We start from the raw sequence: 18,352 nt of genomic DNA, 5'->3' as shown, positions 1-18,352 counted from the left end.
GTCATACTTGCTGTGAGGTCAGGAATACAGTAGACGTGTAACTCTCAAAAGTCAGGATTCCACATTGCTCCCCACATCTTCCTCTGATTTTTTTTTACACTTTTTTCTCTCCACTTCTTCAGCAATGTTCCCTGAGGCTCGGGGAGGAGCGAGGTGGAGACAACTACAATATAGTTGTCTCACTTAGGAGTGGGCTTCAAAAGTCATTTATTCTCAGTACTTTGAGCTGTTAAAAGTCACATGACAAAAAAACAAAGATGCTTCTTTGACCAAAGTTGGTGGCAAAACTCTTCTGTGTATGTAGCATTGTTATTCTGAAGGTAATTTGACAGATAAATCATGTCCATTCAGCAAAACAACAACAGTAGCTTCCTCCCTTCAGACTCCCTGGCCCAGCCACAGGCTGTTGATCATGTTTACAGTATTGTATGTGAAACTCCTCATGTAAGGCAGGCATCAAATCCAATTAGAAAATGGAAGCTTACCTCCATGATAGGTTTGCCACTGTTTACCAGTGAGCTCATCTTGCCTGAACTGTTGCATGCAAGGTCCACAGCTTAGTAAGGCTATTGAGGACAACTTTTCACCAGCAGTGCAGCAGTAATTTCAACCAAGGTAATAATAGCTCATATTTATAGCCATTGTTTCTTTTTTAATTGGACCAAATGAAACCATAAGGGTTAAATATCTTTGAGTTACATCTCATGCTAACAACAGAACCAGCATTATGAATCAAGGCTCAAGACTTTTCATACTCCAAATTGACTTATTCATTTTTCATATATATATATACACACACATATGCATTGTATATATTTTAGCATGTGAATGCATAACTATTTGTTGTAGTTGTAACCCAAGTCTACAAAAGTCTGGTGTTCTGTTTTTTCAATACATGATAGTTACATTTACTTAATGTGTTAAATATTTCACTGGAAAGCTGAAAAGGGTATAAATGTATGACTAGCAAATCTCCAGGAAATAGCATTAGCTAAGAAAAATCCTGGGCAACAGTTCACATATTGTTTATATATTTTGAAGACAGCATTGGGTTATAGTCAGTGAATATTGAATTGGTTGTATGAGGATTGATTAAAAAGCCTTTCAAGATCATTTCCAAGAGGCTGGTTTATTTGATCCTCTCATGAAAATAAGATAGGTAGAGACTAAAACAAAGGTTCAGTAGGTAGAGCTTCTTTACCGAGAGGCGAGGTTTTCGCCTCTAAGGCTCACCTCGGAGCCTTAGAGAGGTCTGTGGTCTTTGGAAACTGTCATGAAGCTGTGCTTTGATGTGTGCTTCACAGACGGACATCCCTCCACCTTGCACAGTCCCAAATCCTGCCTATTTGTAATCAGGAACGTGGCCCCAAATAAAATGGAAAGATTGAGATGTATGCCCAGAAATTAACATTATTGGCACAAGGTTGATTTTTATTTCATAATTTCTCACTCATTTCTTAAAATGGATATGAAACAGAATAAGACAATTTGCCAGAAGGACTCTCAAATAACTCCATGCCCACGACTCTTAGGTATGATGGAGAGTCAACTAGACACCTACCACCCTGGAAGCCAAAGCCGTATCTCTGAGCAATGAGTCACTTAAGCTGTGCCCTAAGAAGGACCCTGTTAGGAGCAGCGCACATTGCCGAGAGTGTGGGAAGAACTCTAGAGTGCAGATTCTGACTCTAATGATTTATTTTTAACAAAATAAGGGAAAACAAATTTTCTATTCCCATAGTTCTTTTTTTCTGATATGTAAAACAGTTTCACACTCACAAATGTGTTACTTTTCTTCCAGAAGTAGAAAATCGTGAAAATTCTCGTCTTTACATAGCAAGGCTTATCAGATATCACAGAAGGAAATCTAGATTCAACTTCTGGGCCCAATAAATGGCCACTCAGAAGTCAGAGAACAGAATACCAGGGAACAGAGCAGAATTTAGTTAAAATGCTGTTTGTTTTTGTTGTTGTTGTTTTTTCTTTTCTTTTTTTTTCTTTTTTCTTTTTTTTTTTTTTGCCAGTAAAGAAAGAGTTTTATTAGGGCTGAGGAGACACACATATACAGCAGACACATGGAAAGGCAGAAAGAAAAGACTTTCTGCAAAGTAGGTGTGGGGCGGGGCCTGGGAGGCTGAGCTCAACTTCTCCTTGAGGTCTGGGGCTTTTTAAAGTCTCTGAGGGGTGGTCCTTCCCTAACTTAGGGTTGGTCATTTTGGAGAAAGACAGGATGGCTCCCAACTGTTATGTAAACGTGCCCGGATCCAGCCTTGTACTTCAAGCAGGGGGCCTGTTGGGATGAGAGGCTGGATCCCGGCATGTTTACATGAAATAGTTGTGATGCTGTGAAGGGAAATGAGCCTAATTTTGCCTGGGATGTTGAGGAAAACTTCAGTTCATCCTATTGAGGGTTTAGGGGGCAAGCGATTCCAGGGAAGTAAATTAGCAAGAGCTCAGTCATAAACACTGAGAATAGGGAAGGCAAGCTCTCAAGTTGTAAAAGTATATATTGGGCAGTGCCCACACTGATGTCTGAAACTTAACATCTGGTCCTAGCCCCCTGCTCTACTCCTCAGAAGTCTCTCTTGTCTGAGGACAGGGCCACCAGTCAGCAGCGACTCCAGCCAAAAGCTTCAACCACTTCCATGTTCCCTCTCTTCTAGTAACTATGCATTCAATTCATTAGCATGCCTGTCGGTTCCACTGTCAATATCCAATGGCTTCTCATTCCACATGTTCCTGCTAGTCCAGAGCCTCTGGAGTCTTCTACTCAGCACATCGTAAAACCCACCAGAGTAGAGCTATTGAAGGCATCAGTAGGTCAGCGGTAAAAGAACAGTGACGACAAAGTGAATGTGACATTTTTTGACTTATAATTAGCAAAGAACTATTAATTAATTGAAGGGTTAGTTAGAAAAATGAAGGAGTTCAACAGCACATACTTGTGCTTGGCAGTTGGAGTGGGAAGCACATTTGTTTTCTGGTTTCGGTACCCAAGGTAGGTAGTGAGACTGCTTAGCAAGAGCCTCATATTAAGAGCTTAATTCTTTGCAATGTTTGTATCACTTTTATTTATGAAAGTTCCTACAAACACCTGTGATATTTCTGTGTTTCTCAAGACATTCTAAATCACACATAGTTTTATAAAACTCTGAAATTTAATAGTCCGTGTATTACCAAGTTTTATATAATCTTGAGAATATTAGTTCATGCATCAAATGAATTTGTTGTACTACTAATAGTAAATAACTTATTAAAGCATTTCTTCATACCAGATGCTAGCCAGTCTTCATGAGACTCCACAGAGAAGGTGGTATCATTGTTCCCATTTTATGCGAGAGTAATCTGAGACAAAACTCAAGGACATAAAGATTATAAATAAAGTTTGTATCCAGAGTCCCTTCTAACTTAAGGGGCTTAGCACCTAGCTAGGGTACCTTATTTGCCACAGCTCATCTCTGCAGAGTGTTGCTCTGTTCAGAGTAGAAATATTGATCTTCTATAATAGATGAATAATACTGAGTAACTCAAAGTAATTTGAGAACAAAAGAGAGGAAATGTGGACTTATCCTGACTATTATCGTGTTTGAAGATGCATGGTATAATGGAGATATGGAACCACACAGATCAAATGTTAACCTTGACTTTTTTGGTTTTTTTCATTTGTATATACACCAGATATTTTGATCTACGTCCTTTGTGTGCCAGAGAATATCCTAGTTTTTGAGAATACAAAGAGAAAAGGATATATAAACTTTAGGATACATTTACTAGGCTGTGATATTGGAGAATTAATCTCTCTGAGTTTATTTTTTGCTTTTTAGGTAGCAGTCATAAAACTTCATTTGTGGGGAAATTGGGAAGAATAAGAAAGGTAAATCCCCATGGATGGTGTTTAGTATTGTGAATAATCCAAACATGCCAGTTTCCTTCACCGATTCCCTGTAGGTCCTAAAGACAGGATTCTTCAGTTGTAGATTCACCGTGAAAGGTGGACTGGACCAGTACTGAGCTCTTGCTAGACTTCATATTCATAGGACACACTACAGATTTGAGAAATGAAAGGGATTCCTCTTTAATATTGTACATAGATTTGAGAAAATTTAGTTAATCAATAAGAAACCTTTAGTGATGTGAGAAGAAGGGGATCACTGCTGGATGAGGGTGGCCTGTGGGAACTTAGTATCTTGTTGGTGAGTCGTAAGCATGTGGAAACTGAATAACAATGTCTTCAATGATGCAAGATATATCCAGAGCCCCGGTGACTACTAAGACTACGGGTGTAAAAAATTTCTAATAAGAAAGGTCCCCAGGCATAGTGTGGCCTAGGAAGGCTTATGTAATAATTATTCTGCATTAATTCTCTGAGGAAGGGTAAAGGTTCAGAAAACCAGAGGAAAACAAGGATGTATATTCAGTTAGGACCAATTAAGTTTAAATTAAATTTTTTGAAATAGTGTAACTAAAGTTGGGAAATCGCCAGTTTTTAACACTGACACACCCAGGAACTGTATGGCTTCAGGCTCAGTCAGATCCAAGTATTCAGAAACTATTCTCTCTCTCTCTCTCTCTCTCTCTCTCTCTCTCTCTCTCTCTCTCTCTCTCTCTCTCTCTCTCTAACTCTGCTTCTCAGTTGTAGTTTCTTCTGCTGGTCTTCTGGTAGGTAGGCTTTCTTACCTGTGGTGGCAAGCTACCTCCTGAACCACGTGGCACCACTTCAGTAGGACAAAAATGAGAGGCCTTTTCTCCATGATGAGTTTGTAAAAATCTGAAGTTTTCTCAGAGTGGCCAACTAGTCACATATCCACATGTGACACCACACCCCCCACACACACACACACACACCACACATACACATACACAGAATGGGGTGGGATGTTAAAAGCTGCAGTCCAGTGAGAAAGAACTAGTGATCTTCCTTATAAAAATCACTGTTTCAACCACGGAAGGGAGAATGGCTTCTGATGAAGTGAAAATGACAGCTTTTCTTCTCTTGGAGGAAAAGCCGAGATGATCAGTCAGGGATGAAGGTGAGGTGGGGGAAAGGAAGCGGGTCAGCTATGGGCTGAACTCTCCTAAGTCTGTATCAAATTTATTTTTCACTTGTAGTTAAGTTTGTCTGTAATTGGAGTATGCTTTATGCTGTTAATTTTGAATCTGTGTCCTCTATAAATAATTAAATGTTCCTCTAGCGAATACTTTATTTGTCATTATCTGAAAGCCTCAGTAACTGGGGGTGTATTTGGTTTCCTTATTTCTAATCTCACATAAAATGTTATTGTTAGTTCTCAGTAGAAGTTACATTAAATGTCTCTTTTTTCAGTAATATTCACTTATTCTCTAAGTTTATTTTTTAATATTCCCAGCACAATTCCAAAGTAATGAAAATATTCTGGTATAACAGATAGATTTCCTGGTAAGTGTCTAAATATTTGGTAACTTTCCTAATTTGCTTTCTGATGCTATGATAAACACCAAAAGCAACTTGGGAAGGAAAGAGTTTATGTTATCTCACACTTCCAGGTTATAGTCTGTCTTTGAGAGAAGTCAGATAGGAACTCAAGCAGAACAGAGGCAAGCACCGTGGAGGAATGCTGCTTACTGGCTTACTTTCTCTTTCTCTCTCTCTCTCTCTCTCTCTCTCTCTCTCTCTCTCTCTCTCTCTCTCTCTCTCTCTCTCTCTCTCTCTCTCTCTCTCTCTCTCTCTCTCTCTCTCTCTCTCTCTCTCTCTCTCTCTCTCTCTCTCCTAGCTTTCTTATATAGCCCAGGCCTACCTGCTTAGGGATGATGCCACCCACAGTGGGCTGGGCCCTCCCCCATCAGTCATCCATCAAGACAATTCCCCACAGATATGCCCACAGGCTAGTCTGATGGAGGCAATTACTCAGTTGAGGTTCCCTCTGCTCAGATGAGACACAAGTGGACAATAAAAACCCGTCAGTATGTTGGCCATTCCGGGAAGAAGCAGGATGTGTCTGCAGAGGCGCATGAGCCCTCGGTGGATCTGACACTAGCCTTGAAGACTGGCCTCCAGGAACGTGTCCCAGGAGATGTGCTATGACCCCATGTCAGCCACTTTACCTCTTTATGCTTTCTGGTTTGTTTTTTCTACCTGAAAATAATAAGAAGGAATAACTATTCTATGAAGTTGTTATAGTGACTACAGTCAATAAAATATGAGGTAAAAATTCTCGAGGCCTAGGAGATAGCTCTGTTGATAGAGTGTGCCTTGTGCCTTCCTCTCTTTTCTATTACTGTAACAAAACAATCTGACTAAAAGCAGCTTACAGGAAGAAAGGGTTTAATCTATCTCATATTTCCAGGTCACAGTCCAACATTGAGGGAAATCAGGGTAGGAACTCAAGGCAGGAATATGAAGCAGAAACCATTGAAATATGCTGCTTACTGGATGGTTCTCTGACTCAGTCCCAGGCTCACACCTAGCTAACTTTCCTATACAGCCCAGGACCATCTTCCCAGGGAATGGCACTGCCCACCCACAGTGGGGCTGGGCCTTTATAAACCAATTAACAACCCAGACAATACCCATAGACATGCCCCCAGGCTAATCTGATCAAGGCAATCCCTTAATTAATCCCTGCTCAGGTGACTCTAGCCACTTTGAGGTGACAGCCACTTAAAGGTAACTAGGACAGGACATCTTGCACGCATAAGGACCCTAGTTCAATCCTCAGAACTCATGTAAAAAGATCTGGGCATGGTGGTTTATGCTTATAATTCCACCAGTGGGGAGGCAGAGAAAGGCATAGTTTCTTGGGTCTCAAAAACCACCCAGCCTAGCCTACTTGTTGAGTTCCAGGCCAGGGAGAGATGCCACATCAAAAATAAATGTGGCTAACACTGGAGACGTGATACCCACCACATACTGGCCCTCCTTCCTTCCACATAATTCTTTACATTATAACCGATAAACACATTTTAAAAATTAAAGGTACTAATACTATATAGAAAATTCCCATGAACCCAACACCTAACTTTTCATACTATTAATATCTTACATTACTATGATATATTTGTCGCAATTAATGAGCTGTGATCATGGACATGCTTTTGGTGTCATAAGGTCATCTCTCAGAGTCATTCAGAATAAGAAACATAAGACATCGTGTTCCACTTCCGTTGCCTCTTTCTCTGATACTGTTTTATGTGGCTCTAAGTTTATTACCAATCTTTCTTTCCTTCTCCCTAAAGAACAGTTTCGACCATTTCTTTCAGGGCAGCTCCAGTGGCAATGAATTATTTTGCTTTTGTTTGCCTGTAGAAATCTTGATTTCACTTTTTCTGTTGAAGCATGGCATACTGGATATAGAATCCTATGTCGTGATTGTTATTTATTAAGCAGAGCAATGTTATTCATTAAGCGGGACTGTTTACCATGCAAGAAAAGCCACGAGGTACAACAAAACCCACTATAAGAGTTTATTAAGGGGAGGAAATAGAAGGGGGTGCTTAGGCCTATGAAAAAATCATGCAGGAAGAGGAGAAGGGATATGTGGAACCTGCTTTTATAGATTCTCCCCACACATGTGCATGTGGGCTTATGTAGCTACGCCACACATGCGAATAGATTACGTGGTCACGCTGTGGGCAAATTACGTGATCATGCAGCACACAGATTACGTAGGATGTAAAGGACCTAGGATGACTAAGCATCTTGCCTGCCTACTGGACAGCGCATGTGCAGTCATGTAGCTGGGGGAGGAACTAGGAATTCTAACAATGATGCTTTCCTTAAACACTTTAAATACTTTCATACATACTCTTTTACTACTGGTTTGGTTGCTAGTGAGTCCATTACTCTGTATTCTCACCCATAGTCCTCAATTAATGTTTATCTTGCTGCTTTCTCCATGATAAATTTTCTCCTTGTCCTTGGCAGCCTTCAGTTTAAGTCTAATATGCTTAAATCTGAATTACATGGGATTTGGATGTTATCTGATGTTCTCGGAGCCCCTGTAAAACATACTCGGTCCTTTTGGTGTGACTCAGCAATCCTCCCCAGATGTTCATTTTGTACCACAGACTCTGATATTGTTGTTGACAGATGATCATGTTTTGTTGTTTTGATTTTGATAAACCACAATATTTAAAACCTTCAAAAATGTTCAAACAACACATGAATGAAATCCATAAAAATTTACAGAATTGTTTTCAATAATCAGAAAAAACTACACTTAAATTTCCATGGAGGTACAAGGCTGAGCTTGGCTCTGTTTGTTGGTGTATTTGTGGCTGTGACCTGGAGGAGACATGGAACCTCCCACTCCTTCCCTATGGCTCAGGGAGCTCTGGGGAAGAGGAGACACCGACGGTAACAATCAGAGGTGCTGGGGTGACTCCAGTCAGTGTATTCCAGAAACAATATGACTGCAGAGGTGGACTCACAGACACTGTGGTGGCACACACAAGAACTGCACAGGCACAAGTCAGATGGGGTCAGAGCACCGAGGGGAAGTGGACATAGGGTTCCACCCCCGACCAAGAAACTATTTGCAAACGGTACCCACTGACAGAGGGAAAAATCAGTTTTCTCCACTGGAACGTCACTGGGGTGGGCCTCTTACTCAGGAGTAATTGGTCAACAAACACACACACACACACACACACACACACACACACCACCACCACCACCACCACCAACAACAACAACAACAACAGCAGCAGCAAGTATTTGTTTTTATTTTTATTTTTCTAAGGTTTTGAGACAGAGAGAGCGTACAAACAAAGTCATGTGAATAGGTAGGGGTAGGGAGGGTCTGAAAGGAGTTTGGAGAGGAAAAAGTATGCCCAAAATATATTGTATGAGAAACTTCAATAAATAAGGAAAGCCTGTCTTCGAAGTTCATAGATCATATGAGGGAAATTACTATTGCTGGTTAGCTAAATAGACAAAATGTCAATGTGCCTTCTAAATATCTGTTTATACTCTTAGACTAAGGCTACCCACAACTCTAATAAGAGAAGCTTTTCCTCGCAGTGAAGGGCAGTCAATGCATAGACTCACGGCTGCCCAAGATGCTGAGAATTGGAAGAGGGTTTGGTCCTCAACACGTCATTTATGCTAATCCCTGTGGGGCTCCTGGAACAATGCAGAGGAGGGGATGCAAAGAATGTAAGAGCTGAAAGATGGGGGAGGCAGCAAGATCCCTTCCTCCAGACACAGTACCCACATGTGGTCATAACTCCCAGCAGTTGAGATTACCTGCACTGGGCTGGCACAAGACGGTTCTCAACTGTTAGTCATGGGCTGGGAGGGGCTTCAGGGCCTTTAATCCTCACTGCTGCATTGTGGGCCACTGATAGCCACTGTCTTCAGTTGTGTGACCACCAGTATACTGGCCAGACTCCACTGTGAGTTCCAATCCCAGAGTTCCACAGGCAGAGCTGGCAAAACCCAGAGGGGCACCAACAGAATGAGAAGACATAAACAGTGGGAAAGAAGTTACCCAGGAAGAGGGAGTTTGGCAGGGAAGGAAGAAAGATGGGAGACAGTCGGTGTGAGAATTAATCAGAATTCATAATATATACGTACGCAGGTGCCAAAGAGCAAATTAAATTAAAAAATAAAATAAACGAATCTGAGAAGGTCAAAATGTTCAGGACAAACTGAGCAATGAACGTAATTCTAAAAGAGAAGTTGAAAAGCCTGTGCACACACATTGTGGTAAAAGTGAAGCTTTGTCCTGGAGGAAGGCAGGCCTCTGAAGGCATGTCTATTTTGTGAACCAAGCCAATTTAAGCCAAGTTCTTATTGTTTTGTTCATTTCAAAAGAAGATTTCAGCAGGAATATTGAAGTTGAAATAAAATATATTAATAAAAATATAATTGCCTTATTAATACCGAATCACACAAAGGGGTTTTCACTCATTCCGTTTAAGCTTTTGTCTAACATTTTAGTACTAGTCTAGAACTACTAGGAAGGAATTCTTTGCAATTTCTTGTTTCATAATGTGGCAGCCTGTCATGAAGACTGTCGAGAATGCTGCATGTGATAAAAACAGCTTTCAACACATGCTTTCCACTCTTCAAGCCGGGACTGCAAGTCAATGCTTGCATTCTCTTATTATATATATATATATATATATATATATATATTGCCAATAGAAGTTTTTTTTTTAAAGCAGGGCACTTGCTAGCCAAAGCTTTTATTTTATAAAGTGTGCATTACTGCTTGAAATCTGTTCCCCTAGTTATAAAGCAGCATACATCAGAGGCCTGCCCCATCCACAGGAAGCACAGGAATCCACAGTTCTAAGGCCTGGTTCAACTCACTGGAGAATATTAAAGGTTCACCATAAGAAACATCCCATTAGATCTGTCCCTGGTGCATGGGCAGGCTTCTGGGAATCCGGTGCCTGTGGTGTGACACCTTGCACAGCCTTGGTGCAGTGGGGAGGGGCTTGGACCTGGCTAGGCTCAGTGAGCTGGGCTCTGCTGACTCCCCATGGGAGACCTTGACTTGGGGGATGTGGGGATTCAGGGTGGCTTGGGAAAGAGGGCTGGGGGTGGGAGGAGGGAGGAGTGGGGGGGGGTCTGTGGATAGCATGAGGAGTGAGTAGAAAATTTCTTAATAAAGAAAAATAAAATAAAACCTGAAATATATAAAAAAAGAAACATCCCATTATCAGTTTGTAAGGTCATATTTACTGCATAGCACAGCGACAGTAGAGAAAATAGTATGTTCATTTATAGTTTTTCCTCTTTAATTAATTTGTTTGTTTGCTTATAGGCAGGCCCTTACTTGGTAGCTTGGAATTTAGATTTTCTTGAGTGCTGTCATATCAGGTGTGCACCACTACAGCTGACTGTAGACCTAGTTGATCAACAATTTCTCCTTCTACTTGCTTATTTATTTCTTTATCAAAATAAGAAGATGCAATCCAGCTATACAGTAGGCGGAATGGGGCTAAATTTCCATAGCTCACTAAAAAACAAGCATGGATCGGACAATAGAGAAGCCGGTGTGTTGATCTTCTCACTGCGCTGAGCTATGCTGGGGTTGCATGGCTGAGAGTAACTGGCCCAGGAGGTCACTCAGGTCAGGGATGCTTTGTAAGCTTGATCCAGATCCAGATTTTTATCACGTGGATGACCACATCGTCTCTGCTAACTGTTAGCAAGAGTGAAGTGGAAGCTCGGTGTATTGTGACTGTTCAATGAAAAAGCAAAGTGAAATGAAAATTAAGATCTCTCAAGGATCTGTATTTCACCAACTAGGATCTTTAAAACTACCCCAGTCTTTAAGTCTTTACTGAAGAACTGAGTAATGCAGGCCTGCTGTTTCCTTTGTAGTAAAACCTCCTGGAATGCAAGGAGAAGCTGTACAGGCTGTTAAAAATCATCCATCTTGCTGACCCACACTCTGAGCTCCTGTGTGATTCTGATGCTAGGGCAGCACCCAGGAACCAGCATTTAAACAGTACTTCAGGCAGTCTGGGACCATCTGTTGGAAAATTGCTCTAAATAATCTTGATGGTCTAGTCCTATTAAATCATACTTTTTATTCAGTGACAGGACTCTATTTTATTTATTGCAGTATTGCCGGTTGGTCTGCGTGAGCAGCTTTGTGATCCTGGGCAACTTCTTTCTCTGGTCTGCCTGAGTAGGCTCCTGTGTTATAAATGCGAAGGCTTATTCCATCACTTAGAGTCATTTGGCAGCCTCTCTGAAAAAGCTGATAGATGACTGTGCACAGCAAAGGATGCTCACTCTCCCTGGGGTGCCCTTCACTCCTTCAGATTTGTTGTTTCTGTGCCCTTTGTAGATAGTTTGCATGTTGATAATGTGTGTGGATTTTTTTTCCAGCTATGCTTATCTGGAGCTTTTATTCAAAGTCAGGTGTAAATGATACTAACCCTGCCCCTCACTCTTAGAAGTGAAAAGAATCCATTACTCGAATTCCCATACCTTTAAAGTGCATCTGTCTCCTGTTGAATTTACAGTTCCTAGCTGTGCAAAAATACGTATGCTATGTCTGTACATTTTATCTTTTATTAGACTCTGATTGTGTTCTGCTACTGTGTCCCAAATAAGAAAAATGTGTTTAGCTTTAAAAGTACTCACTAGTTTAATGACTACAACAATAAACGTAGTTTGTTGAATTACGGTAACTTATATACTTGTGTAAATATTCAATCAAAGCATACTTGTTAAGCATCTAGTATTTATCCTGCAGTCTGATAGATTCTGTGTGGGCTTGGTGTCATGTAAGTGAAACATCTGCTTGGCCCTTAGGTTACTGTGTGGATATCATTTTCTGTGACTAGGTAAATGTTTCCTTAAATGTTAAATGTTTGTGAAGGCAATAAACCAGCCAAAAATATTCAAAACCAAGAAGACATACATCAGTGCATTCATCGGTTTCTTTATCCAATAAAGAGATAGTAAATTGGTTTCTTTTCTTTTTAACACTTCAAACATCTCTCCTTCTTCTTCTTCTTCTTCTTCTTCTTCTTCTTCTTCTTCTTCTTCTTCTTCTTCTTCTTCTTCTTCTTCTTCTTCCTTCTTCCCTTCCTTCCTTTCTCTCTCTTTCCTTCCTTCCTTGCCTCCTTTCTTTCTTTTTTCTTTCATTCATTCTTTTTTAAATGTATGTGTGCCCCGCATAAATAGGACAGGCACAAACACTAGGAGTAAGTTTTAAAAATCAAGAGTAGACCAGCATATGACATTGATTTGCTTCTTTTCTGTTTGTTCTTATTTCAGATGATGGAAAATTGTCCTTCGAGGAATTTAAAGCATATTTTGCAGATGGAGTTCTCAGTGGAGAAGAACTACATGAACTCTTCCACACCATTGACACACACAATACCAAGTAAGGAATAGTTCTTATTGGTGGACTCTGGAATGAGGTGGAGAGGATGTGAATGAGTCACTCAGAGACATGTAGATGGTATATTCTGTAATGTTTAATTCTGTAATATCCTTTCCTAAAAATGCAATTATTCTAAAAACCTTCAATATCTTTAAAATAAATATTCTATTAGTTTTATATTGTATCTTCTTTATAGAATATAAGACAAAAAGGATATGATAAATATAGCTGTCATTAATAAATAAGTAAAATCTTACTATCCATCTTTGGTGTAAGCCAAACTTTCTTTGTTTGAAAATTGTCCTGTGGATATTATTATACTGGTATGTTGAGATGAAATTAGTGCAGTTATAAACTGAAAATCACTGCTACTTGAGAGATGCAGGTAATGTAGGGCAGGGGATAGCTCTGGAGAATGATACACAGGGTGATCCATGACCGTCATTTATTTGGCATGTGGAACTCTCTCTTTTGGAGTAGGAAGATTCTGTTCATATTCTCCCATGCTGAAAATATAAGATAATAAGGACTTTAGGATACAGATCAACAGAAATGTACTGCTAGTTTAAGGTTACTGAACCAAATCATATTATTTTTCACCATCACAATTATAGAAGTCTAATACAAAAGAGCATGGATTCACACACACCTGGAGACCCGCCACATCACCTACTGCTGAACAATCACATTGTGCTTCAGGCAAAGCACTGACATAGTTCCAGGCAATAAGCCAGTCTGCTAAGACAAGCTCTGGAGCTCTACCTATGAACAAACATTTGCTTGAGGCAAACTATTTAAAAAATTAGAACATTAAATTCACTTTACTCAGGTGGTTGATTATTTTTAAACTATCAGTAAGTTTCTAGAATTCAACAAGATTTTCAATTGCTTTGACAATGCCTTAAGTCTCTTCTTGTCAGAAATAGTATTAGGCTCAGTAACGGATAATTTCCGTATACTATCAAAAATTCTGTGATTGATATATTCATAGAATATCTGGGAATCACAAAGAAGGGCATCATAGTTTAGTGTGGCTCAGGAACTTAGATATGACAGGAAAGTAAAACTGCTTATATAAAGAAGTGCAGGAAACTGAGGAGAACATTCCAGTCAAGAAAAGGCATATGAGTCCATGGGAAACACAAATTGTACTTGGAGTATTTTTGTCTCTTTTTTCAGGAGAAGAGATAGCTCAAAAGTTGGGGGAGTGGGCCTGGGGGGACTGGGAAGCTAGTGTGATTGTGTGAAATTCCCAAATAATCAATAAAAATACTATGTTGGAAATAAAATAGTTATTCACAAAATAAAAAACAAAAAGAAAAGGCATGGAGAAATTTCTGGATGCATGAGGTGAGAAAGAGTCACTTCCTGATCACTAAAGTGTCAACTATACAGTTGAAAGTGGAGGGAGATTAACAGAGGAAAGAATGGTCTGGGTGAGAAATAATTTATATTCTGAGTTTTTAAAAGTACTTCATCGTTATGCAAGGCAAAGGTAACCTAGTCAAGAACTCCAGCAACATCTTATAGGTCACTGTGGTTCCAATAAGGGACCAGCTAAAATGACGCAGATAGAGGAGAATGCAGATCTTAGGTAAACTTTAAAGGGATACTGAGGAAACAGAGCAGCCATGCAGAGAAGGAAGCCATCGGGACAGAGGATGCAGAGGAGACAGAGGCTCCCCTTGCATCTTGGGTATCCTGTTGGAAGTTGGTATTCTAACACTACATCAAGCATACTGATGATTTCCTCCTTATTATGTCAGGTTTTAAAAATACCTGGATTTGGAACATTTATTAAGATTTCTAGTTTTAGAATTTGGTATCATGAATATTTTTCAATGCATATTTACTAAAGTTAAGGAGAAAGTTTTCACTTGGTTTATTTGTTGGATTTTGCCATTTTATTTACGTTTTTCAGAGTTTGTATTACTCTGTATACTTTTAAGACTACTTAGTACCAAAAACTGAGATGTGTAATGATTTATACAAGTCTAAAGAAATGTATATTACTATTGGTTACTATCATATGCATTAGCAACTACTGTGTTTTCTGGCACAATTATAATCAATTTAAAATTAAAAATATTAGTTGGAGACCTCTGAATTATATTCATGAAATTCCTCCTTAAAACAGGTTGTCAGTGTCAAGCTTTGATCTTTTACAAAGATTAATTCAAGCTTCAACATAGAAATTCCAGAGCTTTATTTTAAGCTTAAAAAAAAACAACTTTTATCTTGTATGATCCAAGTTTTTGCTATAAAAGTCAATTGCTTTTCCTTTTCTACTGACTTTCTCAGGGCATATGCTACCCTCCCAAATACTGATACTGCCCAACAACCAAAGTCACTCTAATGTAATCAGTAGCACAGCCTGGTCCACCAGAAGCCAATTAATGTTGGTGGGAGAGAACCAAGCAAATTAACTCTCTCTGCACTTACAGCAGCTCCCTGGTCCTTGTCCCTCCCAATGTCTTGTGGTTGAATATTTGCTTGGCCATAGGAGCAGTCTTCTAGAGAAGTTTAAGTATTGCTTGTATCTACAATGCAGTAAAATTAATGTATGTTAAGTATCAAAGTTAGGTAAATTATTTCTTATAAAAGGAATACCTTAGTTGAGAGAGTTTTTAAATTCATTTTCAAGTCAGCCTATGAACCACTGGCCCTTGACTTTAAGGAAAGTGCTTCACATTCACTGTCCAGGATAGGGCATGATTTTGAGCTCAGTGCTCAGAAAATCTCATTCTAAGGTGAATCCCAGGCAGCATTCTGCATGTTTGAAGCTGTGTCAGACTTCAAGGGTGGAGAATGGTTTCCCAGAATTCCTCATGCATCTAACCTCAACATTTTGCTCAATGTAGAGTTTTTAAAAGCGAAAAGAACCTCGAGTGAAAGAAGAGAAATTTGAAGGCATCATAAGTTCAACTCTCTATCACTTTTTAAAATCAATGTTTTCAATTGATAGGGTTTTTCATGAGGTCTGAACACTTAGAATGTTTTTCTTTCTGGATTATTGTTGCAGAGTGATTCATGGAGTTCAAGTAAAAACAATACTTGAATTAGATGGACTGATGAAGAGAAGATAGTGAAGTTATAAACATTGTTAACAAAGAGTGACATTATTGAAAACTCACTTCTTAAAGTAACTGTGAACAAGCTAATATTTCAAAATAAATAGAAATTTTCACCTCCATCTTATTAAAACTTATAATTTCAATCTCCGTATGAACTGTCTTCTTTCTAAGCAGATATGCCCAATCTTTCTTCTTTAAGAAAAGAAAAAAATTGTTAATCTCCCAATGATTTAAGTTAGCTTTTTTTTATTGCAACCCTCCCAGCTCAGGTATATTTCTAGACACACATTTGTTTTCTCATCTTGTATGAAAATAAGACTTACTCAGAAAAAAAAATACAATTCTATTAATACTTAAGTTTGGGAAAAATGATGTTAGCAAAAACTAAATATATAGTTAAATGCTCATAAATGAGGACCAGCACCCCATGAATAAAAAAGAATAAAGGTAAGACTGGTAGGTCAGGAAGAAACTTTTACAGCTCATAGGAAGTACTTTCACTCACTAGAAAGCCAGCACAGGTACATTTGGCAATCAGCTAGATAAAAAAGAAAATTTAGCATCAATCCTTGAGGTATTAGTCATAGCTCTGCTATGGGAGTAAGTCTCCTTAGAGACCTAAGGCAATTCTGCCAGTGAACTGCACTTAGGAGCTCCAGATTGTCAGGGCAGACCAAATGGTAGACCAGATGGTTTTGCTCATGATGCAGAAAGTGAACATAAAGAAAGTATCCCAAGACTCTCAGAGAAGGGCTCTTGACTAGGAACTCATACGTTCAAACAGAAGATTCTTTGTTCCAGACTAAAATAGTCTTTTGGATGCTGAGCTCTGATATTTCAACCCTGTGCTGGTTAGCTCACCAGAGTGACAGAAATATCATCAACTACTAAAACGAGTTAGTTCTGGAATTGAAACATTCTTTCCTATACTAAACTGTTTTTTTTTCTCGCTCACTCTAATTTCCACTTAGTCTACTCCTTAGGGCTATCCAGAATATGAATATTTTATGACATGTCTCTCCAACATTTGAAAGCAGTTTTCATGCGCCAATGATGAGATTAAAATCCCATAATAATTAGAGAGTAATTATATCAAAGGGTTTGTTTCAGATGGCAGAGTTATGCTTCTTCTGAAATAGAAAAGTTGTTTAGCCTATATTTATGCATGATGGTTAATTCCTAAAGAATGATGAGTTGGTTGATAATGCTACTGTCTTTCCTGAGTTATTCATTATACTGCTTAAGGGGAGACATATGTTGTGAGGAGCAGGAAAAGAATGCAGGGTTAACATCATGCAGTAAACATTAGGGCATTCTGAAGGGTATGCAATATAGTTATACATGGTATTATGATTAGAAAATCCATTGCCATTTTAACTGTGAGTGAGATGGATCTCCTTGTTAGTGTAGCCTATACCACCTTCAACTGGAATTGAGGATGTAGGAGGTAAAACCACAAATTTAGTACCTGGAAGAGTAGAGTAGTTCACAATCCCAGATGTTAATTACAAGTATGTGGTGGCTATAAGCAAGAAGCCAGAGGGTGGAAGGTAGTAGAGCTATATGCCAAAGGAACAAATCACCATGAAAGTCCCTAATAGAGCGGTCAGCCTGGGCAAGGCATGGTTGAGTTTCAATGGTTAAGACCTTGGCTGAGAAGCCCTGGCAGAACAGTGCTCATAACTCAAACTGGCCAAGAGAAGCCAGCATCAAACACAGGCTGTTTCTGTGCATGACCAAAGCTTACCTGTAGAAACTAGGTAAAGGGTTGATCCTTTGTCCACACCCGAAGTCTCCTGTTTTGAGACAACAGCATATGAAAACTGCTTTCAAGAGACATGGTGTTTAGAATGCTTTGGATAAAGGATGGAGATAAAGGATTCTCAAAGCTGTGGAGCCAGGGAAAATCATTTTTTGAACAGATATTCCTCAATCTCTCCTTTGCTCAACTGGGGAAAAGGTCACAATAAGGAAAGTGATACTATGAAAAGAAGGAGTTCATTGGTTGTGACAAAAACCTAAGTTAACTTAAGGGAGATATAACCTTGCTCATGTGTCGGATGAAGCCAGAGGTGACTATGAAGTGTGTGGGAACCAGGTACTGGGATCGTGGTCATTGTTTACCTCTTCCTTTATCTCTATCAGCTCTTCTCTCAGAAGGACTGAGAGGTCAGGATGGCTGGAAGACAGCCTAGAAAACTATCAGCGAGACTGCCGCTCTTTACCAACTGCTGCAGCAAAGTCCTGCTTTGCATCATTATCCTACTTTGCTATCCTGAGCATATATGAACAATTTATCACAGTTTCAGGGGAAAGAGAATGTGAACTGAAACCAGGATGCTGCATCCCAATAGAGGAGTATAGATTCTTGGCTGATACAACTTGGGTTTCCTACAGATCAAAGAATTGTTTACTTGGCCTCAAAAATCTTTATTATCTTATAAT

General features: G+C 39.4%; 1 protein-coding gene across 1 annotated transcript in view; it reads left to right on the top strand.

Moving 5' to 3' along the window:
- The window catches only part of Necab1 (N-terminal EF-hand calcium binding protein 1), a 155,013-nt gene that overhangs the window by 12,676 nt on the left and 123,985 nt on the right, over window positions 1-18,352 (top strand). The window contains exon 3 of the mRNA XM_052718359.1: window positions 12,725-12,833. Coding sequence (XP_052574319.1) covers window positions 12,725-12,833 — 109 coding nt within the window. The remainder of the gene's footprint in view (window positions 1-12,724; window positions 12,834-18,352) is intronic.

The sequence above is a fragment of the Peromyscus californicus genome, unplaced genomic scaffold (assembly GCF_007827085.1).
Source record: "Peromyscus californicus insignis strain IS unplaced genomic scaffold, ASM782708v3 Scaffold_5__1_contigs__length_169319896, whole genome shotgun sequence".
Classification (NCBI taxonomy): Eukaryota; Metazoa; Chordata; class Mammalia; order Rodentia; family Cricetidae; genus Peromyscus; species Peromyscus californicus.
Note: the sequence above shows the minus strand (reverse complement) of the source record. Positions and strands in the feature narration are given on the sequence as shown.